Source organism: Numida meleagris, chromosome 11 (assembly GCF_002078875.1).
Source record: "Numida meleagris isolate 19003 breed g44 Domestic line chromosome 11, NumMel1.0, whole genome shotgun sequence".
NCBI lineage: Eukaryota > Metazoa > Chordata > Aves > Galliformes > Numididae > Numida > Numida meleagris.
The window spans coordinates 6,337,333-6,353,752 of NC_034419.1; the positions used below are offsets into that span (position 1 = coordinate 6,337,333).

General features: G+C 39.3%; 1 protein-coding gene across 12 annotated transcripts in view; it reads right to left on the reverse strand.

The window, feature by feature from the left end:
- Positions 1-16,420, reverse strand: part of WNK2 (WNK lysine deficient protein kinase 2) — a 108,379-nt gene that overhangs the window by 44,635 nt on the left and 47,324 nt on the right. For all 12 annotated transcript variants that reach the window (XR_002442478.1, XM_021409381.1, XM_021409379.1 and 9 more), the window contains exons 5-9: positions 11,449-11,537; positions 10,583-10,802; positions 7,930-8,218; positions 4,610-4,806; positions 1,853-2,005 (exon numbers count right to left, since the gene is read on the reverse strand). Coding sequence is in view for 11 of the 12 variants with exons in the window: in XM_021409381.1 (XP_021265056.1) it covers positions 1,853-2,005; positions 4,610-4,806; positions 7,930-8,218; positions 10,583-10,802; positions 11,449-11,537 (948 nt within the window). In the remaining variant the exon portion in view is untranslated. The remainder of the gene's footprint in view (positions 1-1,852; positions 2,006-4,609; positions 4,807-7,929; positions 8,219-10,582; positions 10,803-11,448; positions 11,538-16,420) is intronic.

Sequence of the window (16,420 nt, forward strand, 5' to 3'; positions counted from 1 at the left end):
TGCTCATGGAACTAAGGTAACTTCCTGAGCCTTCATCTTCAGATTACAAAACGCAGGTGGATGAAATTTAGTAAGTGGAAAAAATCCAAATGAATTGCACTAATTTTGGCTCTCTTTAACCTTAATGTTATAAGTGGACAGATACCCAAACTGAAAAATATAAAATACTGAGGAGATGCAATATTGATCTCCTCCATCTGAGTCATCAGTGTATATTCACAAAAGATCAATACATTTCACTCTTTTATAGAGATGAATTTATCACCCTGACTTCGCACACTAGGGCTGAGATGCCCTACTGTCCTCCTACCAAAACCTGCAGCTTTTTGCTGCTGAGAGTAGAAAGAACACTCTGCATGCAACGTAGGTTTTCCTAAAGGGAACCCAGAGTGACACAAGCATTTAAGAGTTCCTAAAATTGGTAAATGCCAGTTATCAAAAGCTGAACAGTCACTGAGCTACATCTCCCACAGTACTGTGAGATGGACTCAGGTGTTCTTACATTTCAAACTGTAATAAAAGCTGCAAACTGGATGTGTTCTCTTCACATTTCTCCGCTCATTTGAACTATCTTGAGAAATTTAAGAATAAAAAGCTGTATAAATCTAGCCTTGATCTGGGACTCCACCCAGATTTACCCTTAGGGTGATTCCATTTAATAAAACTAATGGTCGCAGGCACGAATTCTGACCCAGAGCTAACATCACATGATGCATCTTCAGTCAGTGTCCAAAGGAAGTGCACATATGGGCACAAACAGAGAAAGGGAACTATGCACCCCAACTCACTAGAAAACAAAGACAGAGCAGTCACTGTATCTATTTACTAATGGGGATGGAATTATTTCAAGAAACAGTAATGCTGGGAAGGAAGAATATATAGAAGAAATCAAATTTGGAAAATATCCTATCCCAAAACTGCATTTGCCAGGGGAACAACATGTTTTGATCTGTCAGCATAAAGCTCCAGAGGCCACGGGGAAGATCACTGCAATCAGAAAGGTCCTCAGTTTGCTTGAGAAATGTACGATTTTTGGCACAAAGAACCATAGCATCATCACTGCCCATTAGAAAAAAATCTAATGCATCGTAAAATTTCACATAAGCAGGCATTTTTCAAGGACACCAAATTACATCGTTCTTATACTGATTCTTTCAGAAGAATAGAGCATGTTAAAAAAAAAAAATTAACAGCAACACATTTTGGTAACTGGAAAAGTATGAAGAGACAAAGTATGTGCCAGAAATGAAGCACGCGGGCATTCCCCAGCCTCATCAACAGTTTCTACCCAAGGAAGCCAATGTTTTGGTATGATCACAAAAGCGAGCCACAAATCAACATGTTACACAGGTCCATGGCTACATTTCTTACTGGCTGACAACACCTTTGTACAAGGAAGCAATTGCAGCTTCACAGCTGTTCCTGCTTGAAAGCTGCGTTGTGTAAATACTGTTAAGGAACAGGACTTTTTGGGGAATTTGATAATCCAAAATGCATTAAGAGTTGCTATTTGGAGACAATTCAGAGAGATTCTTTTCTTAGAAGATAACGGGATTTGATAGATGTTTTTACTGAATTGCAATTAAAAGGCACAAATCAAAAAGCAGCGTCTCAAGTATTTGAAGACAACTGATCCCAGCACCAAAGTCTTTCTCACCTTTTAGAAATATTCTGAGCACAAGTTGCCAAATAATGAAGTGAAATTAAAAAAAACCTATTAAAAAAAAAACAGCAATAAAATGCTACACTGAAAGCAATGTAAGCGCTCAAGAACTCGAACTTATCACAGGTATTGTCTTGAGTAGAGCATGGATAAGGCACAGGGTGAAGCCCCTGGGCAGCAGCCCCTCACCTGCTGGCTGGCCAGCACCGGCTGTGACTGCCCCAGCTGCATGGAGGCCACGGTGGTCGGCTGCACCACTGGGAACGTCATCGCTGGCTCCTGGTAGTGCTGGGGTCTCTGGGGAACCACTGCAGGCGGAGCCTGAACCACGGGCAGGGCAGGCTGCAGCAAGGAGAAGGCAACGTTAGGGAAAAGAGAAGCCTTCCTGCTGAGGGAGTCCCTGCAACTGCTAAGAGTATGCATTCCAGCAAATGGTCAACTTAATACTTAGGTCAAAACGGAGGAAAAAGACATAGTGAAAAGTTATCTGCAAGGAATGGAAAGATCATTTATCTAAAAACGTGGAAAAAAAGCTGTCATTCCAAAGGCCAATAAGACAACCACATGGCATTGCGTTTCCTCTGGAAGCAAGCATGCAAGCCAGTAAAACCACTGAAAGCATATACGTAGTGACAGAGGATATATCAACAAGCAGCCACCAATGGAAGAAAGCAGTATCTTCACAAAGATTTTTGTAATTTCATAAACAAGCTTCATCTTTGAAAGAAACAGTTAATTTCCTTGAGATGGAAGCCAAGAAAATAAATAGAGAAATGAAAAAAAAACAAAAAAAAACCATGATGGAAATTAGGACAAAAAAAAAAAACAGTTTAGATAAGGTTTGTACCAGTAACAGTTCTGATACTTCAGCTCAGAGGAAGTAAATATGTTGAAGCTGAACAGTTTGTCAGACTGATGTTCATAAGCCTGAAATAAAAAAGCTACTACAGCTCCAGTTCTGAGCTGGTGTTGTCTCGGTAAATAATCTCCCAGGAAAAATACAAAGATAATTCATCTTTCTTGCAAAAATCATACAATTATGGAAAGCTTCGAGTCAGATTTTTGCTCGTGAATAAAAGCTATTACTCTTCCAAATCTTCAATAAAGAAAAAAATAATGCATTTATGTCCAAACTAGAGACCTACCAATGGAAAGAACGAATCTGCTCTAAAACAGTATGCTGCGTGGCATAATGTAATAACAATTTAAAAAATCTTTAAAAGATGTGCCTTTTGAGTGTTATATTTAGAGCTAAGTTAATGCTTCATGCGAACAAGAAACGAGGAAGGATGTGTCTCGGCAGAAGTATGCACATGGGAAAGGTGGTTTCCACAGTGAAGGGATCTGGCTACGGGATTTTCCTTCAGGTACATGGAGTCACGTTTCAGTGCATTCACAAAATACAGTTCACAATTTCTTGCAGGCATTTTGGAAAACAAAAGGTAAAACCAGGGAAAATGAAGCACTTCCAAAGTACGTTGGGTAAATCTGGATCAAGCAGGAAACAACCACTGGTCCTGGATTTGACTTTTCTTCTCTTAAGTCAAACAGCATGAAAGAAAGAATTAACCTACCACATCATTACTGTCATTTTTACTGGGTAGGCTGCTTCCGCTGCTCGGGGTGGCTGCAGTCACCCAATTGCTCTTCTCTGCCAGCAGTGTTTTGCCAGTGCAAGCTTCATGACAGGGCTGGAACAGTCCAGGCATGTTGGCTTCTCCATAATCACAGGATTCAAAAGGCAGAATATTTTCTGCAACCCTTGCAGATCTCATGGGAGAAGAACTGGTCTTCTGGCTAATTATGTATTGTAAAGATTCATGTAACAAAGGCAGGTCTAAACTTCTGCCACACGGCCCGCTGGTTTGGGGAAGAGGTTGAGACACTGACTTGTCTGGGAGTCGGCTGCACAGGGAGTGAGCACATTCAACAGGCATCAACACTTTGGACGTGTTTTGGTCTTTACCAGACTGAAATAAGCAGGCCAGGCACATCTGACAAGCCTGCTGGAGAAACACCAGCTCAGTGGGGTTTGCCGAGATCCCCAGTGCCATCAGCGGTGATGCGCCTGCTTCCCCTTCCCTGTTCTGCAGGTCAGAGCTCCCTTCCCTTAACTCCTGGGGACAGGACATTGCATCCGGAGTCAAACTCACAACCGAGTCACTGTGGCGACGAAAAGCACACGGAGCATCACCTACCACGTGCAGCAAGCGCGGGCTGCAGCAGGAACATGGGGCGGCTGCAGCTTCTAAAGGGAACACCGCGCTGTGCCTCTCGCTGGGATCACCTGAAGATTTATGTTCGCTCGCATGTGTTTGTTCTTGCACCAGTAGTTCAATTAAATGCTTTTGGTCAAGGTCACAACAGCGTGAAAGCCTGACTGGGCTACCAGTTCTTGATTTTGGAGCCTCAATAACGGAAGTACTTCGCCGTCTCTGTGCAATATTAAATCCAGAGCCAGAAAGGCAGTGAACGGATGTTTGACCTTTGTCACAATGGGGGGAAACATCATACCCAGGAAGATCTTGAACAAGTGAAGGAGCAATAATGTGTGGCTATATTGACAGTAAATGAAAACAAACAAAAGTTCTCAAGTTTATGCATGAGCTTAAAACCAATAATTTAAAAGCTGTAACAACAGCTACACTGTTACTGTAGCTCAGTGAAAACAGACTGATGAGAAGCTCTTCAATTAGGAAAAAATTAAAAAGACAGCTGCCAGTGAAGCACGTCTTAAGAATGGCACGATGAACTAGAAGTACACTATCCACTCAATGCACATTTCAGATCAACTAGAGACATATGTACTAAGCAAGTCAACACCGGCAGAGACAAGCGAGAATTATATAAAGCAAGCCCTGGAGTCTACACCTACTGAAAACAGCATAAAGCAGTCGTTAAGCATGACCTAGGCTACAGCACAGCTTCGAGAAGCTTTAGACTTACTGCTGAGGGCTGCTGGTAGTGCCCCAGCTGCGGAAGGCTGTGGGGCAGCGGCTGGCTCTCGCTGAGGGGCGGGCTGTACACCCGCTGGATGGCAGGCGGCACGGCGTCGGGCAGAGATGAGTAGATGACGCTTTGCTGGCTGCTCTGCGAGTCTGAATAAACAGTGGACCCCTGACCACTGTCAAACGTGCTATCAGCTGAAAGAAGAATTGTATTCTTTTATTTCGAGCTCAGCAACTCAAAGTGTTCAAGTAATGATTTCAGAGCAAGGTCAACATTCGTTTATGTAATTTGCATTTTTACTACCTTAGCCCTTTCCATTCTATAAATAAATTATACAACACAATTGTTATTTTCTACAAAGGGCACGTACTGCTCCTTCTAAGCCAAAAACCAAGAGTAATCCCCATGGATTTCTGTGCACAATGATATTTTAGGCACACTGATATTTCCTTTAAAGAGTATACGGTTGATAGCAAAAATTGCAGACTTTGATGGGTTTCGTAGGATGAAAGGACAGAAATCCCTAATTGTCATGTTCGCAGCAGATCGTGGCATCCTGGAGTCAGTTCTTCCAGAGAGGCACTGATTTTAACATCTTTTTGATTAGCAGCATTGAAAAATACACAATCCTTTATATACTTTGTATTAGCTCCTCCAATAACCACCAACTTGAGTATGCAACAATACCTCAAGATGAGGAATAGGTAACAAAATAATTCAGTTGGATTTGAGGAAAACATACTGTGAAGAAGTCACAGGAAAAGGCGTTATGGATTTTTTGACTGATGTATGTGACAGAAGGTAAAGCAGCATTATTTAAGCAAGCCTATATAATGTGAGGCCCCGCATTAGGGCAGCACTCACTGTAAGCAGGCTATGCAGCAGTACAACAGATGCTAGAGGAATTATAACCAAAATGCATCCTGATTTTGTCATTTGTAAGTGGAAAGCTTTTAGCCACCTGTACATAAAAAAAAATCAGAGAATGAAATGAAACAGCTAGCTCAGCTCAGGTTTGTGGTGATTTAGGAGGACAGTTCAGAGCTCCACCAGTGTTTCTGTTGCCAAGTGTTAGCCCAGCTAATCTGCAGAATCGCACAACTTGACATTGGGTAAGCATGGTATCTTCTAATGTAGAAAAATAAATCTTCTAACTGTACCACTGAGCATCGTGGGTTTAAAAATATTTTTGCATGGTGTTTGAAGACTGTGAAGTGCAGGTGCTCTGTACTTCTTGAGTATAAGCTACTATTTTTTTTTCATAAGAAAAATAACAAAAGACAATTGAGAAGGTAGCTGCAAGCATCCCAAAGGCAAAGAGGTTGTAACAGAAATTTAAAACTCAGAATGGTTACATAGTTACCAAAAAAGGCTTAAGTTACAGATATGTTTAAATCATCTTTCCACTACAAGGCGGCAGGGCTTTCTGCAGCATATACACTTTAATTTTATTACAAATGATTATTCAGGACCTCAAAGGAATGAAAACTATGGCAGTATAGGATTAATTATTGTAAAAGCTGTGAATCATTTAGGCTTTATAGAACAACGTGCATTACACTTTACGTTATTAACTTACATTTTTACATTTGATCTCAGATTGTAATTTGTAATTGGTAGAAAAGTAATTTAGAGAGCTTTTAGGCACTAAGTGTTGAAGACATCTGATATTGAATTGTCAAACAATACCAAATATTAAAAGTTGAGGAGTAGTGAATAAAGAAGGGAATTTATATTTAGTACAAATTATCACCAATTCACAACCAACAGAACTGTGGGAAGCACAGTGTCATTGTACCATCAGAAACATAGAATCATAATCACGGCGTTCCTGAAAGGATTAGTAAAAAGTAAGTACATTACCTAAAAGAAATGAAATGATACCAATTTGACTTGAGGAAAAGCTTTGTAAATGCCCCAATATCCTTGAGAATTATGCAAATATTGCATTTCTCGCATCTGGTAAAGATTTATTTTCTTTATGGCGTGCTTGGTTATTTTAGCATTCGAAGCAAGCCTTTGTATGGCAATTTATACAATACCTGCATTAAAGCAGCAGCTGTCTCTTTGCTAAAGTACCTTGAATTTAAATACGCTTACATAATAGTCTGGATCAGTAAAACAAAACCATCATGATAATAGTTTAGTAGCAAAATATGTACATCAGATTTTAATCTGAAAAAATGGCTAGAAAAGAACTCTGACAAAAATTCAAATATTGTAATCTAAAATCATCTGGCAATACTTCCTTCAAGATGTTTAAAGGTATAAATAAAGATTTCAGTGGCAGAGCCTGGCTTCCTAAAAAAGACTGATTTTAGGGGACAGATGAGGCTGAGTTATTTTAGGCAATTAAAACCACTACTTCCTCATGCCTTGCTGTTTGCAGAGACAAGTCTGATGCTCAGAAGAAACACAAGCTCAGCGAGGCCAGGTAGTTCCTTATTCAGAGACAGACCAAAACCAGTGCTTGGATTTATAACAGGAGACATAAATCCACCTGTTTTGAAATAGCCCAGTGATTATTATTTTCAAATCAACACCACCTGAACATAAAGAGTCGGTAGATCACTGGCTTGTGGCCACCAGTGCCTGGAGGAATGCAAGCAACTGCCTACTCTGACTCTCCATAACACAGACCAAGCTACTTCCTCAATTCAGGTCCACAAGCTCAGGATAAAACAGGGAGCCTGGACAGAGAGAGAAATCAACTGCATCATGACTTAAGAGACCAATAAACATCATCAGTTCACAAGGTTTGATGTTGTTAACATGTATGAGCAAATCACATTTATTTCCCATAGAGAGGAGGAGTTTTGAGTACATCACATAACATTTAGAGAGCATTTTTTCCCTGCTGTAGGTCATTGCATAGACACACAAAACTGTCATATAAGCCATCAAGAGTAATGCACAAAATGCAAGCAGCTAGATCTGGCTTTGGATAAACACCTCCACATTGCAAAGGCCACTTGGAAAAAGTGAACGATGAACACCACCAGCCACAGCAATCACCTTGGTGCCTGTTCAAGTTCTGCAACTGTTTCACACAAACTTAGTGATCCCACCAACAGTTGCATTTAAAAATGCATTTATCTTTTCTGCATTTATTGCCACTAAAGAAGGAGTCCTCTTTAAACAATGTTTTTTCTTGAAACCTTTTCTTTCAAGTGTTCTGCATTTGTCAGGGCCACTTGCGGCCTCTGAGCCAACACGCAAAAGCTGCGTAGTGTCCCAACTGCTGAGCTCACACGACTGTTGATTTTCATTCTGGGACATTCATCATCACGCGTACGCAGAGCAAACCTGAGACTTACATGCAACAGATGTGACGCTGGTGGGCAGGTTTTGCTGGAAGGGATGCTGGTCTGCCTCGGGCTCCTCCGACTCGGACAGGATGTGATGACCGGTGTGGGAAAGGTACGTGACTTGAACCTGTTGTGGATGCGGTGTCTTCGACTTCTCCAAGCATTCAGAATCTCGACGTTCCTCTGACTGTATTCTAGGCCAAATTCTCTCTCTTCTCCATAGTATTAATGCTACTCTGTCACGTATTGACTTCGCAACTATCTTGAGATCATTTTCATGAAAAAATCCCGAGTCAATCTATAGAAGAGGCACAAACTTAGCAAGATCACGCGTGCACAGTGGTGCAAACACAAGCACACACGTGTATTACTTGAATCACTTCCCAACAGAAAGCATTAGTTCAAAGAAAAACCCAACCAGTTACATATTCATTCCTCACAAGAACAGGAATTCAAGAGCTTGATCAGTTGTTATTTATCTACTGGGGGGGTGGGGGAGGAGTTCTTTGGTTTTTGGGGGGATTAAAACTTCTGCCCCTAGTGCATTTAAGAACAATAAGTAATTTGTAAGACTTGACTATCTAGCTGGTTGGTGTATTAGCCAGCTAATGTCCAATGATGAGAAGAGGATAAGCTTAACTGCTGGTGGTTTGTTGTTTTTTTGTTTTGCAGCGACTAATAAAGTAGTCAAAAGAAAGAAGCATCTCTGAAAAATGGTATTTCAGCAATGCAATTGGAGTAAACCTCATTACCTCTAATCAGAATTTATTGCTTTAACCTTTCTAGCATACAGAGTTCCCCAAATTGCTGTGCTTGATAACACAGCAAGTCATTTAAGAAAATATGCTAACAGAATTTAGGCTCAAATTAACTTCTAAGGAAAAGTCAGTATTGACTGACTTTTATAGAAGATTTTGCTTAAACTCAACTGTTCACATTTGACTGAAAAGGGGAGCAGCATTTCTCACAATTCAACTCCTCAAAAGATAATGTGGAAAATCTGTCTTTATGCTCTTTGCATGAACTTCTTAGTCAAACTCCTACATTTTGTTGGTCTAATAATGAGCTGCCAGAGAACTGTATGTTAAAACCTGCATCTTCTGAAAGATGCATATTCTACAGATTTATCTATGTGAAGGAAATCTAGAAGTTTTCCTTTTTGTTCTTACCCAAACAAGATGGTTTTGCAGCTTAGTTTTTTTGATGTTTAAAATTAAATAGGCACAAAGGAGCTTAAAATACAGTTTCAAACGGATGTGGTATTTTCCACTGCCAACGTCCTCAGATCATACTGATGTTCCTGAACAGAGAATCCACAAACGCTAACAACGGATGTGAGTTACTGTACAGAAGAACTACACCGGTTCAGAGAGCCTTGTACAGCATTAACTGAGGGGAACAATAGATTCTTCTTTGCAAAGCTTAACAGGAATGAAATAAAAATCTGGCATAGCAGCAAGTTTCTAAACAACTCCTACTCCTACATCTCTGCTTAAAGAATGATCAACATTTAATGAAGACATGCTATTTTATCATACAACTGGCTGTGAAACACGTTAGGTTGCAAACCCAGCAGCAAGTTTCAAGTTTTTGCCATTTGGACAAGCTGGAATGGCTGACTATTACAAACCCATCAGTAATGATAAATAATTTCCTGTACTTAAGAGATCTCCATTTTTCACTACCACAGCACAGAAAGCAACATGAACCAATGAAAAAACATAACTTTGGTGTTTCACAATTCATTTGGGCTAGAAAAAAATATCTAAGCATTCTTGTCCCCCCAGCAGATTCAAGTTTGAAAGTAATTTGGGAAAGGGTATGATATCACAGTAGTTAGTTACCTTGTAAGTATACTTGTACTACAAGAATTATTTCCCACGTAAAACAAAATATCACAAGTATAGGCCAGGTAAACTATAAAGCTTCAGAACTCCAAGTACTTCCATAGATATTTAAATGTAGATGTAAAATATAATAGTAACTGTAGTAGAGCAACTTTGAAATGAAGTTCTGTAACAATATATTGCTGAAAAAATATTGGGCCTACTGCAAACAAGTGACAGGACAACAGAGGAGCCTAATTTTCTCATTAATTTTGGGATACATTGGGTGATGAATCCAAGTAAGGTAAGGCGATGTTATCAAAATGACTACTTCCTAAGCAGAAGAGGAGTGCTGATGACAACGTCAATAAATAGGATCCCTTGGGATTTAGGATATAATAATAGGAACACATGTGCAAGCACAAGAAAATGCAGATCCTCAACTAAGAGTTTACTCACTCTTTGTTTCAATGACATTAAAAAACCAAAACCACATTAAGTATATTTCAATAGACCTCAAACAAATATGAAGCTATCAACAGCTAAGATAAACTAGCAAAAGAGTTTTCAAAATGTAACAGTAGAAGAGACCTCTCTGGTCCCTAAGTGACTTGCTGTTTTGAAACAGCATTTCATGAATTTGATTCCACATCCTTTTTCAATTTTTAGGTCTTCCCAGTTTACCCTTTTCCTTCTAGCATTCAATCTCAAGATCAATGCAAACTGCTTTATCTAGAATGTTTTAAACCAAAGTTACTTTACCAGACTTGCTCCTGCTGTCCTTTGAGATTTATGCACTAATTATACATATATTTGTCAGGAGAAGTTTATTTTACCATTTCTTGTGCAACATCATCAGGAGTTTCCTTCTCCAGATCAAAAGTAAACTCAATGGCTCCATTATCTTTGGGTTTTCCTTTCAGTTTCTTAGGATCTTCTACCCAGAGTCTTAAGGCAATAGAGGATTTCCTACCATGGTCTTCTTCCGCAAGTTCTACTCTTACCCCAGTATCTTCAGCAAAAAAGGCATGGCTTAATAAATCTTTAATTTCATATCTGCAATGGATATAAAGAATAGTCAAACACTGCAGCACATTCCAAGAAACTTGTGACAATAAATTGCTATTAGAGGCAAAAACATTACAGTTTTCTTGGCGCTTAGCCATAACAAACTTGTATTCTTAGCAGAAAGCGGCAGTATTTCTAGTGTTGCTGAGGACTGCTGAAAAAGGATTTCCTATTTAACAAAGCTTCTTCAATATTAATACACCATAAACATACTCAGAAATGGAGATTACAGCCTTGCTCAGTGTTCCTTGAGTATCCGAACTTAATGAGTTCTAAAACAAGGTTCCCTCTAGACAGCCACCTGAGGTTCCCAGGAACTGCATTTCTGAAAGTCATGAAATACACAAGCACACCAGGAGAGAACAGCACAGAAGAGCAGTTTCTAACATCAAAGCTGAAAACAAGTCCACAACTTTGCTTTTTTACATTATTCTTTGAAGTTGAAAGAGACACAGCAATTGAATTTATTCTATTATCTTAACATTATATAGCAGGAAAGTACATAATCATTTATATTTCTATTCTGTATTTTCTCCTGCTCAGAGGAGATCCAGAGGCTAGATCAGGAACCCACACAGTTTTAAAGTCTCTGTATATGCATTATTTAAACAAAACTTGATTATGTGATACAAACCTTTCTTCCTTATTTTTGCAAATACACTCCCCAATTATCTCCTTAATTTCAGGATCCGTAACTTTCTCAAAGCTTGCTGGCTTTATACCCTAAAACAATAGAGAAAAACAATTCAGTTTGAAAATGTATACATATATATATTTATACACACACATTCTATCTCTTAAGTAAGGATGTTTTTTACTACACTGTGCTGTCAATTCAACTACTTTGAAGATGATAGTCTTAATTTAGTACCACTGCACTTTAAGCATATTGGCTTGCACATTAATTCAGCCTTACATCACACACACATCCTTTTTCTTTACTAAAAATTGCAGACCTTACTTTTGCGTCCTGTGGACTCACAGGTCATTATTCAAGAAACAGCCTTACCTTTCAAAAAACTGAAAAAATAAAGAAGAGTAATTGTGTTTTTCTTCAGACGAACAGTTTCAAGAAAGAGTTAAAAATACCTTCAAAGACCCACGCAGTAGTCCAGATTTCTGTTTCCTAAAAATGTCTTATTTTTCTACCTCCCCCAGTACTCTCAGCAGCTCCCGTCCCTCACTCAAAACAATTCAAAACTAAGTAGGGCAGAGGGAAGAATATGCCCAACAGCCCTACGTTGCTCTTGCATTCCCCAAGTACGCGGTCAGAATCTTACTGGGAACAAGTGGAAGGGCAGGCATAACCTATGAAGCAACACAAACTAAGTTACATTTCCATCAAAAGCTAACTTCTTTTTTTCTGGGAATACGGTACACTTCTAGATTTGGAAGCATTAACCTATGAGTGTGTCCTTTCAAGGAAAAAAGCCAACTGTTTTGTCACAGAAGAAAGCTTACAGAAGCAGAACCTCATTCCCCATGTAGGGAGATTTGGCTCTATGCAGATGTAAGAGGAACAATTTGTATTTCTTTCAGGTTAGGTGCGGCTGTTTTAAGAAGACAGAGAGGATTAGAAGAAACACACACACTTGTAGGGTAGTCAAAGGTCACTTCTCTCTACTCTAATATTTCAGGACAAATATCTTAACTCGGCATGATCCTCCTCAGGGTATTGAGCCTCTTAATTAAAAAAACATACATCTTACCAACATAAAGAGAGACTGTAGGAGAAGCAGTATGCAAGTACTCAAACTAAATAACAGCTTATATATCATGTCATCTCTGCACATACAATCAAAATGTACTGTAAAAATAATTACCAAGGAGACCTGGGAAGTTAATGGACACATCTAGCTGTGCGTTTTCAAAGCTCAGGCTAATATTTTCCTGATGTGAGGTTGGGGAGAGGGAAGAAGGGAGGTGTACTTCGGAAAACAGCAGCCATCCCACTGTGCTCCTGGCCAGCCGAGGCAGGAGGAGCTACCAGACACCCACCTTTGGTAACATACAATTCACCTCCATTCCCTTCAGCAGAAGTACTCATTTCCTACGAATACTTTTCATCTATGCATTCAGTTACAGACAGCAACAGAGTTAACACAAAAGTTATCCTTTTTATTTGTGATATTCAGCTTAAATTGGAAGTAAAAACTCGTATTTGAAAATCTCATATATGCCTACTAAATCATGGAATGTATGGACAAAAATTCAGACACGAATTTTGAAATAGGTTTTGCAGTTAGGCCCTATTACTTACGGACGCTATTGCTTGCAGTGAAGTCAATAAGCAGGAAAAAAAAAAAACAAGGAAACATGATTTCCTTTATCTTAATAACAACAGAATCCAATTAAGCACATGACTGAATGGGATTTTGACTTTTAACTCCATTCAAATCCTTTTAAAGTTTCACCCTGAAAGGACAGTAACTGTGATTGTACAGTGGCAGACAAGGAGGCCTGAGGTCCTGAGAAGCGGACTCTGGGCTCACCTATCCCTGTGTGTATTTAGAAGGATCAGCCCTTACCGAATTTGAAGAAGTTTTATGGATGAATTTCAGTGAGGGCTGGTATATCCTTGTGAATTTCTGAATATTTGAACATCAGATTTTACTTTTACCATTTGATTAGCATTCCGTTGCCACTTAGGCGTTAGATTTGATTTTAAAATTGATTTATTTTAATTTCAGGTCAATCACCACCTTTATGTCCTAAGGTTCAGAAGAGTAAAATATACAACTCGTCAATTTCAAAAAACTCATGGACTAGTGGCAGGCTCTGCTTCCCAGTTCTGCAGAGGCACAGAGGTGCCGCGGAAAGAAACGGTTCTGAACAGAGCAGAATAATCCATGCACGTGGCACTGACTGTGACCAGCTATTAAGGATTATCAGAGCAAGAAAACTCAAATCTTGCTTACAAGATGAGGGTTCAATTTTTGTACGTACGTAAATTGTGTCAAAATGAGAGGGAAAGTCTTGTTGACTAAAGCCCAGGCTTGCCCAAAACAAGCAAAAGTGCACCAAGATTGTTTCCTAAAAGAGCTCCAGTACCTGAGTTAGCAATGGAAAAAAAAACAAAGAACCACCAAAAGAACAGGTAAAGCTTCTTCTCAGAGGGGGAGGACTTTAAAGAAATCTGTGCAAATTCTCAGTAGAACACAATAGGACAAAACTCAACATATTTTCGAACACCCCAGTTTGCTACAGGAAATCATCTATTTCTTATCTTAATGACACTTATCAGGAAGAATGGATAATAAACATCATAACCTCCTATAGCTTCATGTCTACTGAAAAATATCCCCCAAATGTACAAAGGTATTAATTTAACTGCAGGAAAAGAAAAAAAGAACACATTACAATAGTGCAGCAGACACAGCTTGCACCACACTACCTGAGGAGCTTTCAACTCTCTGGACCAACACGCTGCTCCTATATGTGTGCGCACAGAAGCCTGCCAACTGCTTTTTAAAATTGCAGTGTGCTTCATGGGTATTTTGTCAAAACTTGAGCTTATAAGAGACAGGAACAGTATAAGGCATATCACTGTATATCTTGACTTAATTTTTCCAGAATCCATAAACATCCCTCAATTAAGTGGTCTGATTAACTCTGACATGGGCTTGGATGGAGCAGGGCAGGATGTGTTGGGCACCTATGAATTAGGTTTGCCTCAAAATGTTCTTTTGTCAGATCCGTGATGACTGACCCTGATTTTTTACCTTACAAATCCCTTCCATAAAAATGAGCACCTCCTACAAATACCATTTTGCTTTCCACATCTTTTGAAGGAACACTGACTCCACTCTGCACACCGACTGCATTAATCTGCAGAACACCTAAGCTACAAATGGATGACTGGAACAAACAAGGACAGAAGATGCACAGTGAAGTACCACACAGAACTGCTTTTCCAAAGTGTTTTCTCAATGCCCATATGCTACAGAATACTTTAGCTCCTTACTCTTCATTAAAATCTCCAAGGCCATCTCATTGTAATGCTGAAAATCCTCCCTGCAGCACTGTGCCCTGATGCTTACAAGCCTCCCAACAACAGAGGGGGTTGGTGTGAAACACAGGTTTCTAGTTGAAATCAAAGGATCCATCTCATTCATTTATTCAAAAGCCATCTGTCCCTCCTGAGCATTCCCAGGGAAACATGGCACCAAAATTCTAAGTATATTGGCTAAGGAATCATCCACAGCAGTAGGAAAACTGTACAACTGTCTCAAACAGAAGTAAATTCAACATCCATACCTCTGAAATGGAGGGTTAATTAATAGACATAAGATGGATAAAGAGAATTTCATACAAATTCTTTAAATACAAAAAAAAAAAGAAATAACACATATCAAGTCCAAGAGGAAAACCCTGCCACCACTTAAACAGTCTCCTCATTTTCTTTCTAAAATAACTAGAGTTGGAAGGCATTCATATATAAGACAGGTGAGTCTGCAGATAAGTACATACAGGACATTAGAAGTTTAGCCTCCATGTTGGGATGAGGAGGAGAGGAAATCAAAGCTCATTTTTCAGAGTTGTAAAAATATCTGCTTGTCACATTTCCATCAGCAGAGTACACCTCTGGAAAAAATCACACGCGATGCTTGATAAGATGCACTACTTATGCCAGACAGGTCACTGGTAGGTCTGACCCATGTCCGTCAGTAACTTTCCTAAGGGCTTTCCTTGCCCCTGGAGTGTGCCCTCCTGGGCATTCAGTACAGCTACTGCCTAGAATCAGGTAGTTCCTGAATGGCAAAAGAACTCCTCTTACAAAAAAGCTGAAACCACATTTCCAACTGAAATTCCACTCTATCACGCTCTCTCTAAATACTGTAAGGTGAAGGTAAAGTTCTCAGTTCTGTTAGGATTTCATTCCAGGACATTCAGCAGCAGGGTCACTGAGTGCAGTTATAAACTCATCTCGATTTCACTCCCAAACTGTACTCAGACCTAAAGCTAATCTAAGCAGACTATCTGCAGGTCTAAGAAAGTATCTGGAATATACAAATCAATGAATGATGTTCATAACATTGTCTGATATGGAATGTATCCCAACTGTACAAACAATACATAAAAATACAGAGAAAACATTTGATACATTTACGAAAAAGTAACAATATGAAACTTTAACAAGCTAGACAGAACACTATAGACATTTGAGTTGTTTTAAAGTGTGAGTTTGTGTAGCTAAACCCAACAAAGTAGCCATGAACCCCTAGCAAACACAATTGATCTACAGTGAATTCTGCAGGGCATCAGTAAAAAAACATTGGTCTGGAGCGCATGGGAAGGTCACAGGCTCTGATGTTTCATCACTAAATATGCCTATTGTCCACATACAAATCTCTTGGCAGAATGATTAAATGCACAAAAAAAAAGTCTGACTAAGAAAAACCATCAAGTTATGCATGAAAAATGAGATTATGGCATCAGAATGAAGGTCACTGCAAATATGCTGACCAGGAAATCACTTCAAAGTTAACTGTAGTAAACGTGGCTTTGACCTGTTGCTTGAAAAACATGTTACATATATTCTCTTACCACACGTAACCAAAATCAGCCAACAAAAGTTTTGATTTTATTATCTCTTGCCTCTCATT